At 43.7% G+C, this 27,220-nt stretch overlaps 1 protein-coding gene across 10 annotated transcripts in view; it reads right to left on the bottom strand.

Annotated features, from left to right (window-relative positions):
- Positions 1–27,220, bottom strand: part of TAOK3 (TAO kinase 3) — a 2,703,337-nt gene that overhangs the window by 1,619,188 nt on the left and 1,056,929 nt on the right. For all 10 annotated transcript variants that reach the window (XM_069619192.1, XM_069619190.1, XM_069619185.1 and 7 more), the window contains one exon: positions 2,322–2,413. In XM_069619192.1, the coding sequence (XP_069475293.1) occupies positions 2,322–2,413 (92 nt within the window). The remainder of the gene's footprint in view (positions 1–2,321; positions 2,414–27,220) is intronic.

The following is a 27,220-nucleotide window of genomic DNA, read 5'->3' as shown; positions in this document are numbered from 1 at the left end:
GAGACATGGCACTTGAGCACTGAGCAGGATAAGGTCTGAATACCAGATGGGTTTCGGCCAATTTAGCACTATTAATATCAGAGAGCAATGTTCAGACTTTCTGAAATTTGAGAGTACTCTCGGAATACGGGGAAATCGGTGGAAATGCATAGCATGCTTCACCGTCCCAAGGAATTTGAAGAGCATCCCCTAGGGCTTAGGGACTATGTCCAAGAAGTGCCGCAAACCAAAGGCATTTGTGGTTCAAGAAGGTTGCAAATAGATCCAGCTGAGGGGGACACCCTTTCCGAAATATCAGTTGAGCTCCTCACATGTAATATTTTTATTTCCATGCTTAACAAGGGCAATTCCTTTCCCTCTTTTAAAAAGAAAAGGGGCAAATCATATCCCTGTAGTTAAAGGCCATTCTCCTTGCTGGATAATAGCTTTGAAACTGTTGGAAAGATCATCTCAGGTAAACTAATGGCATGGGTTCATGCCATTGAGATTTAACGAATATCCAACAGGGCTTTCTCCAAGGTCTAGGTACAGAAAATCAAGTTTTGAACATCTACCTACTAGCAGCAAAATCAGTATATATCGAACAAGAGACTCTTTAAGCAACTGTTTTATCTTAATCTGAATGTTTTGATGGTGGAGGAAGGCAAATTCTTTACTTGCATTATACAGATGATTCAGTTGTTATTGCTCGAAGGCCATGTGTATCTCTCGGTCAGGAGATTAAAGGAAAGATCTCTGGAGCATGAAGCCATGCCGGGATTCCCCCCCCCCAAAAAAAGGGAAAAGCAGATGCCCCGGCACCACCAGGCAATAAAGCAAGGGCTAGAGTAAGAGACCCCCATGCGAGGGTCCCTTTACTCTTAAATGGGAAAAACTAAACGTTGTCACCTCCAGGTGGCCATTATGCCCCGCCAGACCGAGCACACATTAAATTACTGGTGCTCCCCACGGCCGGGGAGCGCCCAACGCCCTCAGAGCTTTTGGGCTAAGATATACGTGAAAAGGCCACCCACATCAGATGGCCCATTTGGAGTCTATGGGCCACAGCCGACAGACGTGGACCAGGTTGAGAAGTGGTGTAGTGGGCTCCCCATGCTTACACAGAGTGCTGGGCTGCATCTGACATACGCAGTCCAGCCCATGTAAGGACTTTGGGGGCCCCACACACTGGTGCTGCCCACTGCCAGGGCCATCGTAAGAGTGCGAAGCCAGAGAGGGACATTGAGATACTGGCAGAAGAAACATTAGGACAGCCCTGGCCAGGTTGTATTGCAAGTAAGGTTTTATATAAAGTTTTTAAATACAGTGGACTGTATGGACCTTGAACATATTTTGAACAAACTCTTTTTTAATATTTAAAACCGATCTTTTTATATTTTTTGGTTTAGTAATGCAGCTGCTTAGGATAAGTTAAAGTGTATATAGTGTCTTGTTTTTCCCCTTTTTGTATGAAATATCTAAAAACCCTGCTGGTGTACAGGAAAAGCATATAAGTGAGCTTTTAACAACTAAAGAACCGTATACTAGCATTCCTTTGTGTCCGCCTTTCCTTTCGTGTGACAATTACTATAACCATGGGTTTTCTCCTTAAGGGTTTTTAGGAATTTAGCCCCATTTTCGTACCCTCATCATATTCCCATCGAGGAACCCCTGGAGAACAGGGTTTGGACATGGGTAAGAGGTGGGCCAGGTAAAAAGTTAAGGTATAAGCTACACCTTATATACGAATTTTGGGAGAACAGATATATATTGTATGCCCACCTAAACCGCTCACCCAATAAGGTGCGTAACATCATCACCCCTTCTACACATCGTCATTATAGTCCCTCATTACAAATCGTTGAAGCTCCCTGGAGCCGGAGACTACTGAGTGTCACTAGGCCACTAGGCTTGCCAGATCAAAGTGATTTGGATTTTGTTGCCTTAAGTAAGAAAACATCTTCATCTCTTGTGGTTTAGGGGACCATTATATCCCATGTATAGTATAAACTGAGAAGGGCACCAAATCTCTTAGGGACCTTCAGCACTAGAACGACAAGCCTGCAAAGTGAACCAGGCTCCTGGTGTGGATTACAAACTGAGCCTAGTTCCTAAACCAACTGCGTGCGACTTGGGTGAACAAGCGTGTAAAAAAATGAACAGTTATTAAAACTACCAAACACAACCTGCATGACAACGTCATTGCTCTATTGTTCTAAAGAGACACTTGCAAAAACATTCTGATGCCAAGTCTCTGAAATGTGACTGAATTTTGAAGTGACAGCAGAGATCAACAAATAATTATACCCCCTGCAGCATATTCAACACTCTGTTCCACTAACCTAATTCAATACAGGTGATCCCAAGAGACCAGACATCCACCTTCCCCTCGTACTGTCCTTCATCCATAGCCAAGATAACTTCAGGGGCCATCCTGTGGACAGTACGACAAAGGAATACATTACAATGCACAATAGCAACAAAATAAAGACAATAATAACAATTCCCCAAAATACAATGCATGACGACATCACACAGCATTTGGATTTCATCTTAGTACAGTTTTTCTTTAGAGGAACTAAATCCCCTTCTCCTTCCCAAGTATGTTTGTAACAAATGTTTAAAAAGAAAGGCAAAACAGAGATTGTAGCTTAATTTACTCTTTTTATTGTTAAATAAGCATGATCTATAATGTCTTCTTATTGCAAAACGAAAACAAAGATTGTTAATTGAAATTATTTTAGAGAAGAGCAGTTTACGGAAAACAGCTTGTGCTATGTGCTATGATTATGATATAAAAGAAAGGGATATAAAAGGGGGCATGGAGGTGGTGGGTGTTAAGGGAAGAGTGGTAAAGTGTTGGCGGGCAAGAGAGTAACTTTCGTTGGGAAGAAAAGGCAAACATGAGAAGGAAAAATCTAGGAGAGAAATGAAGGGCCACATGGGAGTTTCTCCCTAAACACAACAGCACATGAATTCAAACAAAGAATTACAGATCAATGTATTTTTTTGTTTAAAACAGATCCCATTTTTGGTATGAATGAACTTTATTGCAGTTTTTTCTTAAAATTGATAATTTATGTTCAATTGTTACAATCTAACTAAAATGAAATGCACTAACAATATTTTGTTACAAAACATTTGGTACAGAAATGCATTATTAAAACCACACAGCATGCCACTTCTCTTCGTGTAGTTTTTCATGGAAATCTATCATGCTAGCAGCGACAAATTACAAATCAGTTGCAACTGAAAACAAAAAAATATGATGGAATTTCCTTTAAACACTTAAAAAAAGATAGGGAAGCACGTTCTTAAATGTTTAGCCAATCCACACCATTACACAACCAACAATCAGCTCAACCAACACAGCATTCTTTGCAAATTAACAGGAAATAAGAAAGGAGGAGGGCCACAACTGGACATAGCCACTCCTCCCTTCCAGAGACTTAACAGAGAACAGAAAATATCATTATAATAACTCTGATAACAGACCAGGTATTTTCACCATGGTTCTGCCATTACAGATAAGCACCAACATGAGACAAATTAGCCCTACAAGATCCAAGACAAATAAAATAAAGAAGCTTTAGTGATCACGTGTCTACAAAGGAATAGTTGAAGAAACATTTTCAGTTAGCACTAGGAAAAACAGACAATAGAGAAACATAAGTCAAACAATAAGAAGGTACTTAACAATTGGCAGACATGCAAGACTGCTCTATGTATAAAATATAAAGATGGTTGGTGCAAATAATGCAGAGCAAGCTATATTATTTCCTAGCACTGAGTATTGAAAATTACAATAATAGCAATCTTTTATGAGAACTTTTGGAACTAAATCACCTTACATTCTCTACATTTTGAAATAATACATTAAGTTAATGTTTGGAGGCAGGTATGGATAGTGAAGAACCAAAGAGACCAAACTGAAAAACAAATGGAACTGAGAAGAGTGGGACTTGGTTAAAGTTACCTTTATGATGACATTATTTTATCTAGCTGCTTCCTATTGACCCTGGGCAAAACCATAATTAGTGTTCAAGATCAAAAACTGCTTCTCTAATTCTCTTGGCTGTTTAACCAATGCTACTTATAGCTGTCACTTCACAAGTCGAGTGCCCAATTATGCCACATTCCAGAATGCAGGCACATGCCCTTGACAATTCCCTTAAAAATAGTCCATCTTAAACATATGATCAAGGCCAAAGATGGAAGCCATAAACATAACTTATACACATGTCCAGGCTCTTTCCTATTCCCAATTTTCAAAAGGATTCCCAGCATCCTAGAAACACATTATGTTATTGGGATTTCATGGTTTCTCTGAGATCTGGTGAATCTGAAAAAGAGCGGTGGTTGAGGTTAGTGGGGAGTGAGGAGAAAATTCAAGATAGCATTCTTACTGTGCTGATGCATGCAGAATCTAAGTATCTTGAGCTCATCACAGAGGTCTTTTTCTAGGTGTTGTGTGTCAAGAGCATAGATGCATTTTTGTCAGAAGGAGAGTCCTGTGTAATCTTAGTGCTAAGATGCATTGGCTTTGGGTGTGGTATGTAAGGTGGTTATAGAGGTGTAGTGTTCTGATGTTTGATGTCTGTTGTGAAGAGTGTTCAATTGCCATGTAAGGGTGGCATAGTTGGTATGCATATTGTGCACTGAATGTAGAATTTGAGCGGTAGTGAAGGGAGAAGTCAGAAACCTTGATGAGCAGACTAACTTGAAACCACATATAGCAGTTCAAGACATGCAAAAAGACGTGAATGTCATCACAATGCATTACAAGTAATAGTAACACCTAGAAAAGCCTTACTAGTCTTTGCCATGCTTCTACCAATAGCCTATTGTAGACAGGTCCCATTTCACTTTCTCACATGGCCACTGTCAGACCATGACTGATCCCTCACTCCAAAAGATGTGTTATCTTATGTGCCAAAAGGATCTGGAATTGGCAGATGTGGTAAGAGGGGAGTCTGGTGACTCCACCTATTACCATACGCTAGGTGCTAAATGGTATGTGAGGCCAGGAGGTTTGGCGCAGAGAAACCGGTGCTTGAGATATGAAGACCTCAGGAACCCATTTCAACTTCCTTAGTATGTAGGTTCAAACCTCACTCTAACTTGCTCAGATGCTATGCTCAATAGCCAGCTGGGATATTTGCCATTCAGTTGCAAAGATAGTCGGGACATAGGACCACTTTTTTCACGCTACTAGGGCAGGGGCCGGAATCCCTAATCATTTCACCCAGAAGTCTACCTACCCCAGCATCTCCCATGAGCCTTCTCTCACACAATGGACACAGCCACAAGCCAAAATTGAATGCCTTCCACTTGCCGCCACACACCTGGTTTGGAGTCTGTTCCATAACTTTTAGGTTTAAAACAATGCGAGCATTTCTTCACAATGAAACGATGAGTAGGAAAGTTCAAAGTCTGGATTCCTCAAAGTGCCCCATGCGCCTTCCCTCATGTCTAAAAGGATGCTGAAGCTGCATGAAAGTTGAATAGAAGCATGTTGACAGAGAAAGTGAGGATGTTGAACTAGGGTATGGGATGGGTGCATCTCCTATTCTTTACTAGGCACTACTATATGCCCAAGCTCTAAGGAAAAGCTAACTAATGATACCAAGGCAGCAGAATATCCAGTATTGCTCTATTTTTAGGGGGCGTCCTTCCAGTGACATGGAGGGGCAGTAATGGATTAGAATATGCACAAGGCGTGATCTGTCCCCACATGGAGTTCTTCTGGAGCCAGCTCGGGAATGCATCAACAGCCATTTGCACTACAAAAGGGGAATAAGGGAGAGGGTCTGCATTTCTCGAGCAAGGTGCGGTCGACTGGTTTGAGCCCATATTTGTACACTTTCAGCAGTTTTTGGCGATTTCTGGGATGCTTGTCAAAAATGGAAAGGCTTGTGTACTTAGGAAGGTGGTCCCAAAAGCTATGAAAAGACAACGTTTGACTCATGCGGGCTCCTTTTGGTTGCCCGGTCATTTCCTTCCTTCTTACAACACACATAACCCCTCCCTAGATCCCTAGATCCCTACTTGCCCATGCCCGAGTACTGCAGGCCCATCATATGTCTCCATATTTTCTGCCTGCTCTTAACACACTGGCTCAAAGTGTTCACCAGAGTTATCCTCACCTCTTCAGTATCTTTTCCCACTTTTGTCTGTACATGCTCTGCTTTTAAGTGGCAAGTATGCTCTTTATGGTCTCCATCTTTGCTCACGCCTCTTCCGTAACATTTCTCCCTTTTGTCTGTGCATATTCTACCTTGTTGTGACACGCAAGCATTTCAGGATCTGCAGCATGTACGATTTAGAAAGATAGTTCTGCTCTATAAAGTGTGATCCTGTAAGGTGCAGTATGTGTAATTTAGGCAGATTGATCTGCTGCCCGACCCTATGTGAGTAAAACCTCGACTGCTGTGGCCCACGCTTTATATGTTCTGTGTGAAGGAAATTTGCCCAGCTGTTGTCCGTGATGTAATGCAGAGTGAGTGGAGCTTGCAGTACTGTGCCCCATACTGTACCAAATCTGCGCGTGTGAAGCCCGCCCTGCTGAGCCCAGGTTGTACTGGTTGTGTGTGAGGGAAGCTTGCACTGCTGCGGCCAATGCTCTACCTATTTTGTTGTGCTGTTAGGCTACTGGGACCCACACCGCGCTCTGCCGCCGCCTACATTGTAGGCAAGGGATGATGAAGCAAGCAGTATTAGACACAACGGCACCTAAAGTAAATCTGTTTTGAGGAATTCCTCCCACAATTCGCTTAATTTCTGTAAAATGCATATCTATCACAGTGCCTGAAAAAAACATTAGAAAGCATCTTTTAGTGCACAATTTACATCCAGCATATGAAGGATTTGCTAAGTCGAGAAAGTCTGGATGTGAAAAAGAAGGCGGGCAAACAAATCTGCGCTCAAAAATATTATTGTCCCGAGGGTTTGGCATGTGTTTTTAAGCATACGTTGATCGATCGTACAAACATTTCCTATGCAATTTACCATAGTTTTCCTCATTTTTACACATGTGAAATCAGGCAGCAGGGTGAGGCCATCTTGTGCTATTCTCATCCGTTGCTGCATCGTCCTAAGGTGAACTGCCCTGGCGGCACTAAATCATATCCCCCGTCCGTGAGGCTGAGATCAGTAGACACGTACCGCCCATTTCACAACACCAATGCATGTCTTGTGTCAACATTCTCTGAGCTTCAGCTAATGACGTGTCTCCATGGAAATGGCAGGATGCCTCTTTCCTCAATAGGTATAAACAGACCGCTTCTCATCAGACAACATCAGATTTGCTTTTCCAATAGCTTCACTGTCTTCTTTTGAGTCTTCTGTGCCTCGTTTCTGTGCTCTGGTCAGCTACCTTCATGGCTCGTATTCCGTGAGAACAGATACTAGTACTATCATTACTATCCATTTTAATTTTGTCCCATAATGGCAACAATACAGCCCTACCAGTAAGAGCCGGAGTATTCCGAGGCGGAATTACACGAAAGAGAAATATGCGGAAACGATGGGCTAGTCGCATGGACCACGTCTCCACCTCGTGTACCTGCAATCGGTGCGTGCTAATTCCAACCGAGGAGGAGAACTGCTGCTGCAGAGAAACTATGGATGCTTGTCCTACATATCGGAAATGGCCCCAATGCGTTACCGAGCTGCATGACATCAGAGCAGCCTGCCTCATACGGTCCGTGTTGAGGATTATGATGGTGCTTATGCATGAACTTCACGCAACAGTTCACCCTCACAAACCAAGTAACGACTAAGTGTACTCTAGTTGTGATGTCACTTAGGCCACTAACATTTCATGGTTGTCTCCAATATTGTCGTAACTTTGATCTATCACTGCCAAATGAATGTAGTTTTGCAATTCTATACATCACTCACGATTTGGGGAAATAATAGTGGTCTTCTTATCAGACCTTTCAGGATTTTGCGGCATGATATGGCAAATTTTGCAGCATGAAATGGCAAATATTGCAGCACAAACCTTGATTTATTGCGGCATTTTTGCGGGAAATGTTGTATTAACTGGAGGGTGTAAGATTGCCACATTGTAGGGAAGAGGCAGAGTGCAAGGCTACAAGAGAGCCAGGGTGTAATTATTATGTATCTTTTGTATAAATTTAATAGGAAGAGTCCCAGATGTCTCTGGCTTGGCAGAACCTTTTGTTTTGGTTAAATTTTTGGTTTAATGTTCATGCCTATTTAATAGTATTAACTAAATTGATCATTATCAGTTGAAATGCTGCAACTATTCCCCTTCTATGTTCGCTAATCCCCCATACACCCACACACCTTTCTCACCAACACACAACACATCTCACCAACTCCCCATTACAACTTGCATTCCTGAACCTCTCACTCTGTCATACAAATAATTACATGCTATGTCACACTGTCAAGTCACAATTTGCATGCCCCTGACAAACTCCAAATCATACTCCCAACTCACACTCTACAATTCCACCCGCAATATACAGTCCTTCATTCTTTTTTGCTGCTTCTGCATCTTGCATTCTTTCTCCCATTCTATTGCACTCTTCACTCATCCTTTTTTCCAATCTGCAGCCCACTGCCTCTTTCCAGCCAACTGCTTCCTCTCTGCTTTCTGGCTCACTGCTCCCCCTGACCACACGCTCCCTCTACTTTCTGTACCTCTGCTCACTCTCCTCTGACCCATTTCTCTCCCTCTGCTTTCTTGCCTATCACATCACAACTCACCCATCACTCTCCCTCTTTCTCCTTTCCCTCTCATAGTGTGACCATTTTTAAAAAATGTATATTTTGACCATGATCCTCAAAAAATGGGGCATTTAAAAAAAAAAAACCGAGGATATGCTATTTTTAGATAACCCATTTTTTGATGAGCAGGTCACCGAGTGGATTGATCTGTGAAGTAACATTTGTACTGGCAACAATGCCATTGGATACAAGATTGCATTTTCAACTAAGGTTTAATACACTTTTCTTGTTCATTTAAAAACAGTTTGTATCTTTCTCTTCCACAGGTGGTACAGGCTGGCGGCCTATCGTTGGTTTACATGGTGGCTTCATGGGAGGCTTGGACACAGCGTTCGACAAGTAATACCCACCTGTGTCGATGGTGCCATTAGACGCACATTCCCCAGTGACAGCGGTCAGTACAGGGGATTTTCCCATACTGTGCTGCAATCCGAAGTTTATAATGTGTAGTACATTTGTGCCATCAAAATCAGCAACGAAATAAAATACAAATGAACTTTTATGAACGGTTGTTTCAACCTAGTGTGTCTCCATTCAGCAGTGTTACGGCACTTTCCTGCATGCCTCTTGGCCCTCCTTCCCCCCTACACTATCAATGACTGTTAGCACATGTGGCCGTGCCCTCCCAAGACCTCCCCAGACCCAGTGTCTCCAGGTAGACTCCCCTGAAGCAGACCCTGCACCTGCAAACCACATAAGTGTGCCTCTCCTTTCAGCGGTGTTCCGGGCCTTGTCTGCACGCCTCATGCCCATCCATCCCCCCACCAGAATCAGCAGCAGTTTGCACCAGTGGATGTGAGCTGCCAAAGGGGGTGGAAGGGGTGGGAACAGCCAAGGTGCCAAACACCATGTGCACTTCAAAGGTATCTTACATGCCGGGTCCATTGTTCACATGGCCTTCCCAGACCCAGTGTCTCCAGGCAGGCTCCCCTGAAGCAGGCCGCACCCCTGCTATCCACATAAGACCACGCCATGTATGTCACTCATTCACACTTTTCTAATTCTTTATAAACCCCTTGATATTTATCATGAGAACATCTGTGAGCACTGCAAGTCAACTCGTGAACGTACTACCTGTGAACATCTCCCTGTTCTCCTGCTACTAACTACCCTGCTTGCTGAATCCAACTGTTTGTTGGTCAAGGTAAGTGCAGGTCACCTAATCATACATTCTTGATCTCTAAATTTCTATCTACTTTGAACGAATGTACCCAGTAGTGTAATGTTCATTCTTCTCATTGCCATTACCACTGACTTGAGTTTAATTTGTTCTGTTCTCGATATATAGCAATTATCATCAGTGTCAATTGGGATCGAATTGCATCCTTTGCGAACCATCTCTATAAGCAGGTTTCCTTTTGATGCATGATAGTACATTCAAAGGACCAGTAACATGTTACGATTTGCATCACATCAATCAATTCTGTATGAAAGTTATCCTAGAATAGTCGGCTACGCTACACAGGTTTTGCTTCAGTGACCAAAACATAGATTGCATAGAAATACAATACCTGCATATATGTTTTACGGTTGCCGTTCTAAGACACATATCAAACCTAAAGTCACAATAATGCATATATTCCCATGGAATATAGATCTAATAAGAGAATGGGTCAGATTCTGCTGATGTGTGCTGGAAGAGCTTGAAAGTAGAGCCCAGGATGGCATGGAGGACTTGAGGGGTGATCGATTCCGCATCTGCAGCCTGCACTTTACCACAAATATGTACGACCAATCGCAGTACACAAAGAAGCATCAACTCACAACGTCTCGTAAATTGCTTCCAAATGCAATTCCAACTCTATTCATGCACACGCTGCCTCAGGTGAGTCAGGGTTCATGATTTAGCTGTAGGCCTTGGTGTAGTGAAGTAGTAACTACATAGACGGATTGGTGTTTTAGGTGTAAATGTCCCTTATAATACTTTTCATATTTACAAGATTGTATTGCTTTATAACTAAACCCCATTTTGCTATACATGTGTCCTTGGTTTTAGGAGCATCATGAAACCTGTTTATGGGCACATTGGCCTTGGAAATGAGCATAATCTTTTCGTAATCGGTTGCATTACATGTCAATTTGTTTAGGTTAGCATTTCTAATTCAAATCTAATTTTCCCTTTACAACTACATGACAATGCACTGAATATGAAGGAGCAAAATTCTGTATCCATGTCTTTCTCGGAGTCAAAAATAACTTTGAGCGTGTTTAAGGTAGTTTTATTTCGCTATTCAGTTCCGGAAATGTATTATGCATGGAATTAGAGATAATATGATAAAGTTTACGTATCCTGTCGTTTCTTTACATATAATTTAATTCTTGGGTTTCTATTGATACGTACCATTATCTGCATCCCATTGTGTGTGTTCAATTTCACTTTTTTCATCCATACTAAAACAACTAATGTGTTACAGGGTGATGCTGGTACTTCCACTACAATTGCATCATCCTTTGAAGCTGATCCAGAGCCTGAGCTATGCGTACTGACAGTTCCCTTGAATGAAAGAAAGTATACCGTACATTTGATACTATTAGACAGTGACATTATAAATTAGCATCTTTTGCAAAACGCTTGAGTGCAACATTACAATCAGTGGGTTTCGCACGGTGATCTCTGATCGAGTACACTAGCCATCAATCAGGTGAAATTTAAAATGTATATTTTGACTAAATGACGTACACAGTGTACGAGGGTTACTATCTATGTAAGCCATGTGTGCGAGGAAATAAATTGACTTTAAATACGATTGACTTTTTTAATCAATATTCTATTCTAGGGATATATACAAGATCGGGAAATAGAATAGGAGGTACGTGGATCCGAGGTGGCGGACCAACTTGCTGGTGCAGTTGTTACAGTCAAGAACACGGTTTTACAGAAAATCAAGAAAGCAAGGGTAACTAACAAACAATAGCGATTACAAAAGGTTTTTTGGGTTGGTGTCTTCATAACATACTTTTTTCAAAATCTAAAGTGCTATATAATGTATGCTGGTTTTACATTGAACATGTTTTTACAACCCATCTCCTAGAGGCCCAGAAGTAAACGAGCTTTGATGACACAGACAACTACTAAAACTAGAGATGCTGCTAGCCAAACTGATTTCACCATGGAGCAACTATTATTTGAGGCGCAGCGTGTTCAAATCAATAAGCAGACTCAAGATGCTTATGCCCATTAGCCAGAAAATTAATTGAATGTGACCGGCGAAACCAGCAAAGTTTTGTTGGACCACTGCTACAATGTGAGAACTCCACAAGATGAAGATGAAACGGAATGTAATGATGATGCTTTTCAATTTTTCGCAGACCATTTGACACAATCGACACCAGCAAAAAAAGGGCCATCCAACAAACAATCGACATTGATGTTTTCCCCGATTCGTGTTCCAATAACACAAGCTGAAATAACCGAGACTGAAGCCTCAACACAATTGACCGAGGAACTTGCCAAAGATCTCGACTACAGTGCGTCCTGTTCGGCTGATATGTCCACCACAGTTGAGTCACAAACCACATTCATGCAGGATGATAGTCTAATACAGGAGCCCAAATACATTGTATTCGACAGCTGCCTGGTGGAGATTATACTGATGCTGAAATGTGTTTATCCATTGAGGGGGGAAGTATGCGGGAAGCCATTGATGAATGCGACTCATGTATCACAAGGCACTAACTTGAAAATACAAGCCACCTGTGATATGCTCCATGCAAAATGTTCATGGTCCGCTCAACTGATGCTGGGGAAAGTGGCAGCTGGAAATCTACTGTGTGCAGCAGCTTTACTTTTCAGTGGCTCTACTTTTAATAAGTTGCCCAGTTTCTGTCAAGTTCCTTTCTAAACCGTAGTACTACAAATATAAACGTGAATATTTATTCCCTGCTATTAGTAAAGCATGGAAAATTGAACAAATGTCAATTGAAAGGACATTCTCTGACAAAAGGTTTAGGCTAGCTGGCAATGGACAGTGTGATGGACAGTGTGACAGCCCCGTTTTTTCAGCAATCTACTGCACATACTACTTTCAGGACATGGAAACTAAAAAAATAGTGAGTTTGGTGGTTGTGCAGGTGTCCAAATGTAAATCCTCAGTGGCCATGGAGAAACATGGTTTCATCAATTACCTGGAAGATCTCAAATCGAGGGGAATGTAAATGGACCTCATATCCACGGATAGACATGTTTCAATAGCCAAGTCCATGAGAGAGCAGTTTCCAAATATTTGCCATCAATTTGATGTATGGCACGTTGACATATCAATCAAAAAAATTCTCAGCTGCTGGAAAAAAAAGGTTCTGAAAATATTTTACAGTGGTCCCAGTCTTTCAGCAACCATCTTTTGTGGAACTCCAAAACTTGTGGTGGGTCTGTGGAAATTCTACTAGAAAAATGGCAGTCACTAATGCACCACTGTTCCGACATTCACTATTGGACAGAAAACCAACATTTCCACCAATGTACACATGGACCTTTGTCGGAGGTGCGAGAACGCAAGAGGAAGTGGTTGATTCCATCTTCACCTCCACACAAAGCTCTTGAGAAGATCGTGTTTCATAAAACTATCAACAGATCTGAAGGGACTCACAGAATTCTGTCACACAGAAGATTTGGAGGTGTTCCACAATATGTGCCTAAAGTACAGGCCCAAGAGATCGCATTTGGGCATAGACGGGATACAATATAGGACATTACTAGTGGTATTAGCGCATAACGAGAACGTAGGGCATGAACAATCCAGGACTGCAGGAAACTTTGGGATGCTTCGTTACACAATGGCCTTTACGAAAAGAAGCAAAAAATGAGTGGTCAAGCCAATATACCAGGAAATGGAATTTGATTTTTTGAAAGATCTTATTTTGACTGTCTTGGACATACATACTCATGGAATCACGCATGATTTTGTTCCAAGGACACATACATTGTCACAAAACATTGCAAATGTGCCCTGTCCACCGAAAGCAGAGCTTGTGGAACAGTTCACTTCCCGGTTCATATGATTAGCAGCTATTTATTTGTTCAACAATGTTTATATAAAGTGTCCAAATAAAGCATCCAATTTGTCTTTTGAAATCTATGCTCTGTGTCAATTTTCTTTTCAAGAAGTGCCTTTTGGAGAATGCCAAACAGTGTAACGCTGTGATTTCACACTTCCCAGTTTCATCAAGCTCTTGTGGGTCCTTCACTGATCGTGGGAGGGTCAGATGGATAACAGCATGAAAGCAACTTTGGGGTTCTGCAGTTGCCTTAACAAACACTTGCCCAAATAGCTGAATAACTACGTGTCCCACAAAAGGAATGAGACCTAGGCTAGATAAGATACTTGGCACGCAAGAACTACTGACTGTAAGCAAAACAGTGCATCAAAGGGGGTTGTTGGTGAGAAATAGGTGCATTCTGACCTATATTTTCGTCGGGACATGTGTTGGGGTTGTTGCTAATATAAGGAAAGGGTGGGTCGGTGGAGCCCCCACACTCCAAATATTCTATGTGAAAGGGACCACTTGCTCTTACACTCGTGGGGGATGCCTCCTTTGCCCTTCTGAAGCCATGGGGAAGAAGGCACTGACATTAGCAGAGGTGGGGCTATTGCTAGATGCACTTGGACTCCATTTTGGCCGCATTCTGGCATTGCAAAGTCTCCCCTCCCCTCAGCAGTGCCGCGCAGAGCGAGCACTGACAGCCCCCACCTTTTTCCTCCTACACTTGTGCTTCCCAAGTCCCTTTCTGACGGATATGCTGAGACAAGATGTTGCGAGCAAAGAATGTATTCATTTCATTCTTCCTCTGAGATCACTGTCCTGTGTGTGACTGGACCAAACCATGACTTGTAGTTCATCTATCTCAACAAATGTGCTTCTGCATCTCTCACCCCCGCTGCTTGAAAATTACTGCTTGTTCAACCTTGTGCCACTCCGAAGCTATTCTTTTGATGTACCAGAATTGTGACCCTTCCTTGCTGACCACCCCGTAGTGCCTACTAATAAAACAAGACCCCAGTCACAGTATATTCCGTCCTAAACTAACACGTGTCACTCCACCCCTTCTCGCTTTGATGTGCCAGACCTGTCAGCTATCAATCCTGACTCCTGCAGGTTACCTTAGGGGCAATACCCCCACACCCTTCACCTCGCTAGTGACCCAAAGTTGGATAGTACAAACACATGTGTGCAATTTATAGGCCTCTAATATATACTTAAAAGGTATAGTGATGATCATTATTTAATGCATGTCTGGGATAAGTGTGTAGATCTGTGTGGGGAGTGAGCGCCTTCACTATCGGATGTCTTATCACAGGGGCCGATCTTTGATTTGCAGCCCTCTGAGTCTTACGATTTCAAACGCAGTGGGGGTAGGTGTTAGCGTTACCAGAATATATGACCAATCCAGAATAGGTATATGGGGTGGTGCGGGGTTAGGGTCTGGAAACCAGATGAGTTCAAAGAGAACCGGGGTCATAGGTTCAGGGGACCGCGGCCTGGGAGGGGAGTTTGCAGCAGGGCTTGCTCTGACATTCTCGTATGAGCACATTTTGTCAGGGCTCGAGACTCGCTCCTTGCGAAAAATGTTTTGCCGTGTGAACAGGAGACGGGCTGAGCTGACAGGTGGTGTGGGCTGGCTGTGGGAGTCACTGGGAGAGTGTCAAGTTCTCCATAGGAAAATTATAAATAAGGCTTTTGGAAGTAAACTAACTATTTTCATATAAAAAAGTAAATTACTAGAAATTTCGTGCAGCATTGCTGCATGGCAATTCATCATTTGTTTTTCAAAAATATTTCTAATGCCACTATGGTCTGAAGCGCTATTCGCTCGCATTCGGAGTGAAGGTCAGTGCCTTTGAAGTTTGCTTGCGAGCTGAGCAAACCCACGCATTGTACAGTATAAGGTTCAATTGTTTTTCAACCATGGAAGAAAGGGAGGATTCCGAAAGGAATCAATGAATGAAGGGAGGGGTGTAATACCCTCAAATATGATAAGGTTCACCATTTCAAAACTGAACAAAGAACATGTAATTTCATTTTATGAAAATTCATGAATCTGAATAGAGAGTCTGCATTACGCCGAGAGAATGGAAATGCCAAATATTATATAAGTTTTACTGTAGACGATTTTATAGACCAACGAGGCAAGGTTTCATTAGCCGACTGTTATTGCTGACTTACATTGTAATGGGTTGATCTTTGTGGCATATTGCAATGAAACGCAACAACAACCTATGAGTATACTTGTCTTTGTCCCGGGCACATAGGCAGTCCTGTCCAGCATCGAAATGCATTTAGTCCACATCTGGAATCCCCCAGGTTCCACAAACGCCAAATTAGTTAAAATGCCATCTATTTGTTCTTCGAATTGTAGCATCAGCTTTCGCATCCGATTGCGAGCTAAACATACTCCATAGCACTAACCTCTCAAGCAAATTGTACTATTTTCCACTTTGTTTTCTCTGTGTTCCCATTGTTTCATGTTTGTGTTCATCATTAGTTTTCACACGGTGCAGAATTAATGGGTAAAATGATAAATTATAATAAAGAATGGCTACTGAGACACAATTCTGTTACGTTTTTCAAACAGCTACCTCCTGCCTTTCTGCGATTGTCATCAATTCCAGATACCAATTGATGGCTTCTTTAACAGACAACTGCAGATACACTTAACTGGCTGGATCACCATGACGCTGTTTTGGTACGATCGCCACGGGCCGATATGCCCTTAAGCGGTACCAGCGATAAGGAGCAACCTCACATCGTTTACTTTCTAGCGCCAAGCTGATGCCGAAGCCTTGTGATTCACGGTGCATCCAATGCGCTTCTTATACCCAAAATTAAAACTGTATGACTCACGATAAACATTTGTGGATCGAGAACAAAGAAATAATTACACTTTTGCTTGAATATGGCAATTGTCAGATGTTCTCGGAGCGTTTATTGTGAAATAAAAGTACTTTACAAATCGTAGAGTTTTGCTATTTCCTTTAAAAGTATAGTTTTATATTCAAAATTGGGACACGCTGTGTTGTGAGATGATGTGTGTTGATATTCTAGGTTCTGCGTCAACCTACGTTAATACATAGGTGATGACTGGGCGCGTTTGGCTACGCTGTCCAGTAACGTCATGGAGATAGGTGGAGAATATCACTAGGTTTGGTGATGTCAGCCTCAGGGGCGGGGATATGATTTAGTGCCGCCAGGTGTCATGATGCCTACCCCCGGGGGCCCAGACCAAGTCCAGCAACCCTGGAAGCAGGCATCAAGTTACCCCAAGCAAGCCCAACAACCCCCGCTAGGGGCTATTTGGGTGCAGTCCTGGCGCCTATGGCGCCAGGCTCATATGGAGAGTCAGTCCTGGTGCCATAGGCGCCAGGCTCATAGATTAAAACTTACCTGATGCAGACCATGCTGCAAACTTACCTGATGCAGACCATTTGCGTTATTCTGCATCCAGCAGCGTAACGCTCACCGTGCCTGCAAGTCTGCATCCAGTCTTCTGCCACGCCCGCCTCGAGTTTGGAGCTCCTAGAAAAAGGGAGAAAGAAGGAGAAAAGGTTAGAACAAGAGCAATACCTTTGATCCTTACCTGAATTCCCGATCCATCGCGCCTTCGAGCTGGAAGAAAGAAGTTATTTTATGCACGTTGCATCGCCTGCTGCAGCGCCGCGCTGCACTCACCGGCCTTCGCAGCATCTTCACATTTCACCGCAAGCTCCTGCATGTTACCGCCGCACTCCGGCACGTAAGGAGAAGACAAGAACAGCAAGGTGAGCCAGGGGAATACACAGAGGAATACCCCCCATAGACTTACCTGATTTTACCACCAGGGGTACTATTCTTCTTCACGGGTTGGCGGAGCTTCCACTGCATCCTAGCCGTACCGCGGCGCCTAAGGGGAAACAAAAGGACAGCAAGGTGAAACAAGGGATTAACAAGGGGAACCCTCCTCACCACAAAAGACTTACCTGATTTTACCACCGGAGGCATTATTCCCCGAGACTTCATACTTTCTCTCAGCGCCTGAATAAGGGAGAAAGCAACAGGTTACATATGGACATTATTTTATCGAACTGTGTTGGATAATACAAATCCTTACCAGAACATTACCGGTTGCCACGAGGAACGCTTCAGTAGGGTCAAGCTGCAACCTGCAAGGAATCGGACAAGAGTGAAAGTCAGGCATTTGAACTCTTATGAACTACATACTTACAGCGTCTTGCCAGGAATATCGGAGTCAATATTGTCCTGGAACTCACCAATTCCTTCGAGCCAGTGAAGCAACTGGTTATCTACGCGCCCCTGCGCTCAATGCAGGATGGAGAGCTCATCTTTTCAAATCATCAGCTGAGACTATAAGAGGGAACATCCAAGGTGATCAGTGGGGAGAACAGCTGGGTGGGGGGATTTACGCTCAACTCCACAGGTGGTTAATTCCCTTTCTCCACTTGCAGAAGAATATTCCTACCGGCCAAGCAAACGAAGCAAGGTGGGCCAGTCCAGTCCGTCATCTCGGCCCTACACGTCACATTGGTGGAGACCGCAGAAGTCCAGTCCAGATCGACGCCTCTGTGGGAGCCAGGTGAGCGTAACACCAGGGCAGTTCACCTTATGGCGATGCAGCAACGGATAAGATTAGCACAAGATGTTCGCGCCATGCTGCCTGATTTTGGATGTGTAAAAATTAGGAAAACTACAATAGGGTGCATAGGAAATGTTTGTACGATTGATCAACGTATGCACAGTGGCTATGCAACAGAGAATGACAGAGTAATTTCTTTGGAATTAGTGTGGGTTCATGCATTGAGTGGCCCAATGCAACATAGCCTACATGACATGTCCTTTACTGCATCAACAAGATAAAAAGAAAATGAAAACGCTTATGGTAGGAATCAAGGAATATTTGGTGCCTATATTGCAACCTTTGATCTTCTACCATGTGTGTATCCCGCCAGCATGCAGGCAGTCAGACCTGGCTTGTGTAAGGTTGCTCAAGAAAGGTTGGTCACTGTGCATGTAGTTAAGATGGCCGCTCCCTCCTTTGCTGTCCCATGATATGATATGATCGTTTATTTATATAGCGCCTATACACAATGTGTTTCAAAGCGCTTCAAGGCAAGGGAGGGAACAAGGGAAAATACAACCACATTCTTACAGACCATGAACAGTAAGGATGTGAAATTAACTATCGTACTCGGCATGACGACATTTCAGATAGTGCAAGAGCTAAGGCCTAGATAAGGAAGGGAGGGGCGGGGAGAGTGGGAAGGAAATGGAAACAGACAAGCAACTACCGTACTAGGCCTGACGACATTTCTGGTAGAGCCGGAGAAAACCAAAAGGTGAGGGAGAGGGGTGCAGAAAGGGAGGGGAGGAACAAACAAGCGACTATCATACTAGGCCTGACGAAATTTCAGATAGTGCTGGAGGGGTTGTGGGAAGGAAAAAAACAGTAATGGGAGGGTGGAGCAAACAGACGAGGTTGCTATCATATTAGGTCCAGGGACAATTCTGATAGAGTAAGTGCATAGAAGAAAGTAAGGGGAGGAGATGGGAAAAGGGAGAGGGGAAAGGAGGAGAGAAAAGAGTAAGCAGTCAAAAAGAGTGGAGAAGCAAGAGTGGAAAGCGAATACAATTGCAGAAGTCAGTAGTAACACATAATGTTGCAAGCCAGGATACAAGATGAAGATGGACAAAGCATGATTCAGGGCCACCATGAGTACAAGATGCAAAGGAAGTCCAGCATGAAAGTTGAGAAAGAGTGACGCACCGTGAATAATGAAGTCCATAAAAGTCAAATCCAGCATTGGCCACTAGAAAGTGATGGTGAAGGAAGGCATCAGGTGGGCGGGGCTTGCTATGGGGTGAAAAAGAGCAGCAGGCAGGAAGGTAACAAGGTGGGCGGTGCTTAGGCCAAGTGGCCTAGATCCACTTGCACCTGCTCCCCATCTGCAAAGGAAAAGAAGCTGGAGGGCTCCTAAAGTAGGGAAACAGAGCGGGAAGCAGGAAGGCACCAGGTGGGCGTGGCTTGCTAAGTGGTGAAAAAGAGCGGCAAGCAGGCAGGCACAAGGTGGGCGTGGCTTGCTAAGTGGTGAAAAAGAGCAGGAAGCAGGAAGGCACCATGTGGGCGGGGCTTGCTAAGTGGTGAAAAAGAGCGGCAGGCAGGAAGGCACCAGGTGAGCGGGGCTTAGGCCAGGTGACCTAGATCCACTTGCACCTGCTTCCCATCTGCAAAGGAAAAGAGGCTGGAGGGCTCCTAGGTAGGGTAACAGAGCGGGAAGCAGGAAGGCACCAGGTGGGCGTGGCTTGCTAAGTGGTGAAAAAGAGCAGGAAGGCACAAGGTGGGCGTGGCTTGCTAAGTGGTGAAAAAGAGCGGCAAGCAGGAAGGCACAAGGTGGCCCTGGCTTGCTAAGTGGTGAAAAAGAGCAGGAAGGCACCAGGTGGGCGTGGCTTGCTAAGGGGTGAAAAAGAGCGGGAAGCAGGAAGGCACCAGGTGGGCAGAGGGGAACCATCTGGCATAGAACCAACCCCAGCCAGAGTTCTCTCTGCTTCCTCAAACCAAAGCCCAGCTAATTTCTTGGCTGCAGCCCCGTCCAGGTTTCATGGTAGGTGGCCTCTGGAGCATCCCTTGTCTGTATCTGTACCCATACAGTCCCCCTCCCTGCTTCTTCTGCACTTATCAGATATACCTTGTTGGCTAAACCGAGCACTGGTCACTTGCTGGCTGCACTACCACCGGTTATCGCCTTTAATTTATTTATTTTATTTATTATTATTTATCTGTTTCTCCTCTGTTCTGCACTTTCCTACCCCCCAACCCTTCCACGCACTTTTCCCCTTTCCCATGCACTTGCGTGTTCTCAATGTCACAGGGCATAGTAAGATTGTTGTTTTCATTTCTCCCTTGTTCCCCTCCCTTGCCTCGTTGCGTTTTGAAACACTTGTGTACGAGTGCAAAATAAATAAAATATCATATCATACACCACATCTGCTACGTGAATTATTTTCCCTGCATGTTCCGCTCCTTGCTTCAGGGGCTCCCATTGGCCTTCCAGTTGACTGCCTCGCCGCTCTAAATATTCTAACTTTTCCAATGGCCGTTGAATATCCTAATGTCTCTGCGTTTCGAGGAGATAAGACATTTGTCATTAATTAAATAACTGATGCTCTGGTGACTTATCTGACCTGTACTGTGATGTATTAGGGGGCCAGTGTGTGTGCTTCTGGTTAGACAGCAACAAAAATCTGTTGCCGGAAGTAGATGTGGCATATCTTTTTAAAAAAGTGTTCAACTGATAGGAATGATCACTTGCATTGAATGTTCCTAATGGTAATTCAAAATAGCAATAAAACAAAATTTTTTTGCCTTTAGCCATCATCTATTGTTTTCAGAAAGATATTTTATTTGACAAAGTATGGCATTACAAATTAATAATTTTGGCAGGAGATCCCACCAGGGTGTGCAACAACTCTTCACAGAGGGCACTTAGCCCCTCCTACACCATCTTGATGCGTCATTGTGGAGGGTCAGGAGGACGCAGACTCCGAGAACATTTTACCTTGTCTTTATTAAAAAAAGAACAAGGCCTATCTTTCCCTGTCGCTGTGGGGTGTTCCCTACCTACTTTACGAACTAAGGTGCTCGTCATTCATCTCTGAATGTCCAAAAAGAAAAGATCCACTATCCAAAAAAATGAATACTATTTGACCATATCACTTACAGAAACAAAAATAAGGGCATGAGAATGATGCCCTTCTCCTGATGGGTGCTTTCCGCACTTGTCTTCTTATTTGCAAAGAACTTCTTTATAAACGATTTTTCAATAGTCTTTGTGACTCTTTTTATAAGTTTGTGTAACTCTTTCCTCAGGTTGGTATATGTACTTTCCATTTTAGGAGTGCCTCTCCTTGACTCAGATTTATTTATCATTATGGCTACCTTGCCCTTCACTTCCTCATACTCTTTCTTTCTCATCTCCGACTCTTTGGCTTTTGACAGAGGGTTTAATTTCTCCTCTTCCCAGGGTAGAGCTATACCCGCTTTATTATTCACTCATAGGTTATCTATATTATTTGCTTTCTCTTCTTGCAAGCATTCGGATTTGTTAATGTTGGTTCTAATATCTTCTCACTTTCATTGAGATCATTCTTGATTGATATTTCACTTTCATTCACATCCCTTTTAGGGAGCTTTTTTATTCTCTTTCTCCCGTTACCACAGTTCATATTTTGTTATGTTTACTTTCACATTTTTGCCATTCATACTGAGACAAGTTTTCTGCTTCATATAATGATCATTGGTTGGTGTCTTGCACCTCCCATGTCCTCTGGTACCTTCCTTATTATTAGGGAACGTCTATGGGATTCTCACGGGCCTTGCTTCTGTTCCATTACTCCACCGCACTGTCACCCATTCTCCTCAGTGTTCTTGTTAGGCAGTCTTTGCTCCTTCTCTCAGCGTCTTTGTATTTCAAAGGAGAGCCGGGCCGCTTGCTGCGGCTTCCCTTCGGCAGTATTGGCACTGTTATGAGGGCAGGCTGCCCACCACGACTCTCAGTTTTGCGCCACCTCCAACGCTCAAGCCCCACTTAGCTCGGCTTCTCTCAGGCTCTCAGCTATGCTGGTCTAGCAGAGTTCCGTGTGCTACTTCCCAGCAACTTCATATTTCGGGTGGTCTCCGTTCCGTTGCAGCTTTGTCTCATCCCAGGTTCACACTCTCTGGGGACCTCACGTACTTCGACGGACGTTCCTCTGTTTACTCTCATCCCACTTCTCTCTCTCACTGCCAGGCGAGGAATCCGCTTGTCGCAGATAATTGGTTAATTTTGTTTAAATAAATAGCTTCTCTTTCTTCTGGATAAAAGCAAAAGCATTGGTTACATTCTTCTTCAACCCAGTCTTGGTACTCAACATTATATGATAGGTTTGACAGTCTAATATATGCCATCATGTTTCTTGTTCCAGGGAGTTCCTCACAGGGAAGGAGTCCTTGTCCTCCAAGCGTAGTCTCTTCCGCTGAGGTCCCACTTGCCTTGACCCCTAGGACGTGTGTTGCGGCGCTGGCCCACCTCCCTGCCCTCACAAGAGGGTGAGGGGTCCCCCTTGGGGAGAAGAGGTTAATTTACCAGATTCGCCACATCATGTATTTTTTTCTGGACATTGTACACTTGGGTCAATTTTCTTATGAAAGTTCTAAAACTTCACAATCAGGGCATCGTTGGACTATGGACATACTTTTTTTTATTATTATTAAAGTGTGTTACAATTACATCAAACAAACTTTACACACTAGAAAAAGACATAAAAACAGTTATTTATAATGCAATATCTTACATGGCAACACCCAATCTCACTAACCCAAGATCTATTAGTTCATATTAAGCATTTAACGTACAATACATAATATTCCAAAAGTTCATCAATCTTATTATCAATTAATGTTGTTTGCCCTCTAAACAGTGTACCCAAAACAAATCACTATACAGTTAATGTCTATTTAGAAATGTTCCTAAATACGTAAACGATTAGAAAACAGATTGTATGATTAAATGCCATTAAGTTACTATAGTTTTCACATTGTTACAAACACAACCATAATGCTCATCCGGAGGGCTGGCCACAACGTGGCCGTAACGCAGTAAGGCAGGGAAGCTGGTTCATGTGAAACAACCAATAAAGTCATTGTATACGTGGACATTTTAGCAAAAGTGGCTGCGGGCTAGTGTATTTAAATAGGTATAACTAACTGATTTGTGCCTATTTGTGTTCCTGCTAGCTAGTAATGAATTATTACAAACAACTCAGTCTTTGGCTTTGAGTTTTTGATAATCCAAACTCGAGACTCCAATCAACTTCCCAGTCAATTAACTTCACATCTCTAAATGTTTGTAATATTTGGTGAGCCTATCCTCTCCTGGCATAGACAATAAGGGCATTAATACGAATAGGACTTTCCATATGTTTACACCTTTGCAAATAAACTCCTTCTTTTGGATACAAGCGTGTTCAATGAGGTGAGTCCCAGTTCAAGATGGATAGTAAGTACTGGCACACCAGTTAGATAGCCCCAAAATGTACCCCATCATAATTCCTAACAAAGGTTTGTGTGTCTCAGAATGTCAATTGCTTTAATTCTGCTTCTATTACAATGGGCTTCATCTTTTCCCCTATTAGTAATTAGGGCCCCCAGGTAAATTTTGGACCCCCCCAATTCCAAATGTTTGTTGTCCAAAATCCAATTCGAAGAGGGGCTCTTCCTTTTTGTGCCAAGCATGTTAACGGAGTTTGAGCAGGTTTTATAAACCTTTTTTCCTAGAGTAATCCAAAATCGCAGCCAATTATCTTTTCAGGTCGATTTGGGTATGATCAATCAACACCACATTGTCAATATAACGAACCAGGCAATATGAGTCTCTCCCCATTTGGGAGCAAAAGATGTTCAAAGGTTCCAATACCCCAGGCATGTCTGCTATTAAAAAATAAATAAAGCGGCTAGAGAACACAGCCTTGTTTAAGGCCATAGTTTCCTCAATTTCACGAGAAAAGCATCATTTACTATCAAGTCTGGTAGTAACACTAGTTTCTGAATAGAGCAGACAAATTCTATCAAGATGACCCAGGGGTATAGACCAGTCCTGAAGCTTCGCCCACAAAAGGTCCCTATCCACACTATCTAATAATCGACTGTAGTCGATGTATGCCATGTCAAGAGGAGGACCTATACCAAACTTAGCTCTGTCAAATCATCTTCAATATAAAAATATTGTGCACTGTTGTACAATTCTTTCCGAACCCTTTGCTGGATATAGAGCACGTCAGATCTTTCAGCCCAGCAAATAATATCCTTTAAAAGTATAGCCGCAAGTAGTTTACAAGATACATCCAGCAATGCCAATAACCTATAGTTACCAAGACTGTTCCTTTTACCTTTGTCATAGCAGTTGCTAACAGGTGATTGTTTCCAAACAAGGAGGGACTTTGTAATGTTTCACAATCATCCTAAAATAATGAAAAGGTGCCGGGGCCAAATTGGCAAACTGTCCAGTCCATGGGCTCCAACCTCTTAAAGTGAGCTATTAAAATGGCAATGTCCTCAACTGTATATTGGCTAAAATCATATTCAGTAAATGGGAACACAAAAGGAGTTACAGTTATTTGCTTCTTAAAGTATACTCTCTTTTTGTATGCACACCATGTTGCTTCCTCAAACACAATAGCCCCAAGTCCTTTCTTGATTAGATGTTTATTAATTAAATGAACAAGTTACTCTCTTACCTGGTAATGTTCTTTCGATGGGATGGTCGGACAACGTATTCCATATTTATGACAGTAATCACCACAGCTGTGCTGCTTCAGAAAATCTTTCGGCGTATGCGTCCTGCGTCGATGATGTCGATACGCCGCCCTCGAGGACCTCCTCCGACGGACGACGGCACTGGATGTTATAAGTAGGACGCACGACGCCCGTAGCCTCAGTTGTAGTTTTTTCCCCAGAACGTTTGGCACCAGTCTTCTGCTAGTCTGACCACACAAATGCAATCGCATAAGAAATTCTGTAGCGGGGAAGGCAGGGAGGGAGCGATATGGAATACGTCGTCGGACCATCCCATCGAAAGAACATTACCAGATAAGAGAGTAACTTGTTCTTCGAGGGGATTGGGTCCTCCAACGTATTCCATATCTATGACAGACTCCCAAAGCAAAACCAATGCAAGGAGGTGGGAAAAGAATTTAGAAAACAGAAATTTAGAAGCCCATTCAAATTGCGGAGCAAAGGACTGCCTTGCCAAAGGCCAGATCCTGCCCACGGATGGAATCGAGGGAGTAGTGACGTACAAAAGTATGGACCGAAGCCCAGGTGGCTGCAACACAGATGTTACGAATAGGAACACCCTCTGTAGGGCAGTAGAGGCAGCCATACCCCTGGTAGAAAGGGCCCGCAAGCCGACCGGTGGGTCCTTACCTGCCAAGCGGTAACATTCAGAAATTGCCAGAATAATCCAGCGAGACAAAGTATGCTTAGTCACAGCTTGTCCCAAACACTTTCCAGCTTAACCAATGAAGAGTTGATCATCCACTCTCACCCGGGACATGCGTGAAATATAAAAGCTTAAAGCTCTCCTAGGATCGAGCCTATGGAGCCTCTACTCTTCCTCACCAGGATGCGGAGGAGGATAAAATGCCGGAAGAATAATCTTCTGGCCTAAATGAAATTCCGACATCACCTTCGGAAGAAAGGAAGGACGAACTCTAAGGACAACCCTGTCCTTATGACACACAGTGAAGGGTGGCTTAACTGAAAGTGCCTGTAACTCACTCACTCTGCGAGCGGAAGTGACCGCAACTAAAAATACAGTTTTAAGGGTTAACAGTCTCAAAGGACAAGAATGCAAAGGCTCAAATGGAGCACCCATTAGAAACTTGAGAACAAGGTTCAGATCCCAACCGGGCACCTGGAAAGGTGACGGAGGGAACACATTAGTGAGCCCTTTCAAAAAATGAGAAATTAAAGGGATTTTAAAATAAGAACACTCCTCAGACAAGCGCTTAAATATAGATAGCGCCGCCAGGTAACCTTTGATGGTACCCACTTGCAGGCCCCTGTGGGCCAAAGAAAGCAAAAAAGACAGGACCATAGGAATGTCACATGAAAAAGGATCCACATCCTTAACCCTGCACCAGTCGCAGAACTTTCTCCAATGGCAACGGTACAGGGACTTTGTTGCGGGCCTTCTGGCCGAAAGCAACACCTCCATCACGTCTCCAGGGAGGTCCCAATCCTTATACCTCAACCTTTCAGAAATCAAGCGTGAAGGTTGAGGGATCTGACCTCTGGATGGAGAACCTGACCCCCCTCCCGTGAGAGCAGATCGTCTCGGTAGGGAAGACGACGTGGAGGGCAGATGGACAAGTCGAGAAGGTCCAGGTACCACGTCCACCGGGGCCCATGCCGGAGCAATGAGGATCATCCGGGAACCGAACCTCCGTAACCTCCGCAGTACTTGCGGAATGACGGGGACTGGAGGAAATGCGTACAGCAGTGGGAAGGACCACTCCACCACAAACGCGTCTCCTAAGGCTCCTCTTGGAGGAAATTCCTGCGAGCAGAACCTTTCGCACTTCCGGTTGACACTGGAGGCGAAGAGATTCACTTGAGGGGTCCCCCAAAGGGCGAAGATCTCCAGGAGAATCTCCTGAGCCAACTCGCACTCGTGAGAGATCGCGCTCTGCCCACTCAAAGCGTCCACCGTCTCGTTTTCGTCTCCCGCCAGATGAACTGCCTAGATCGAAACTTCCAGCTGGATTGCCCAGAACCAGAGCTGCATCACCTCCCTGCACAGAGGAAGTGACCCTGCCCCCCCTTTTTGTTGAGGTAGTGCATGGCCACTGTGTTGTCCGTCAGGATCATGACATTCTTTCCTCGCACAGTCGGCAGAAAAGCCTTCAGGGCAAGCCTGACGGCCCTCGGCTCCAACAGATTGATCTGGAGTCTGGACTC

This window comes from Ambystoma mexicanum, chromosome 10 (genome assembly GCF_040938575.1).
Source record: "Ambystoma mexicanum isolate Mex_15411 chromosome 10, UKY_AmexF1_1, whole genome shotgun sequence".
NCBI lineage: Eukaryota > Metazoa > Chordata > Amphibia > Caudata > Ambystomatidae > Ambystoma > Ambystoma mexicanum.
This window is presented reverse-complemented; position numbering and strand designations above follow the sequence as displayed.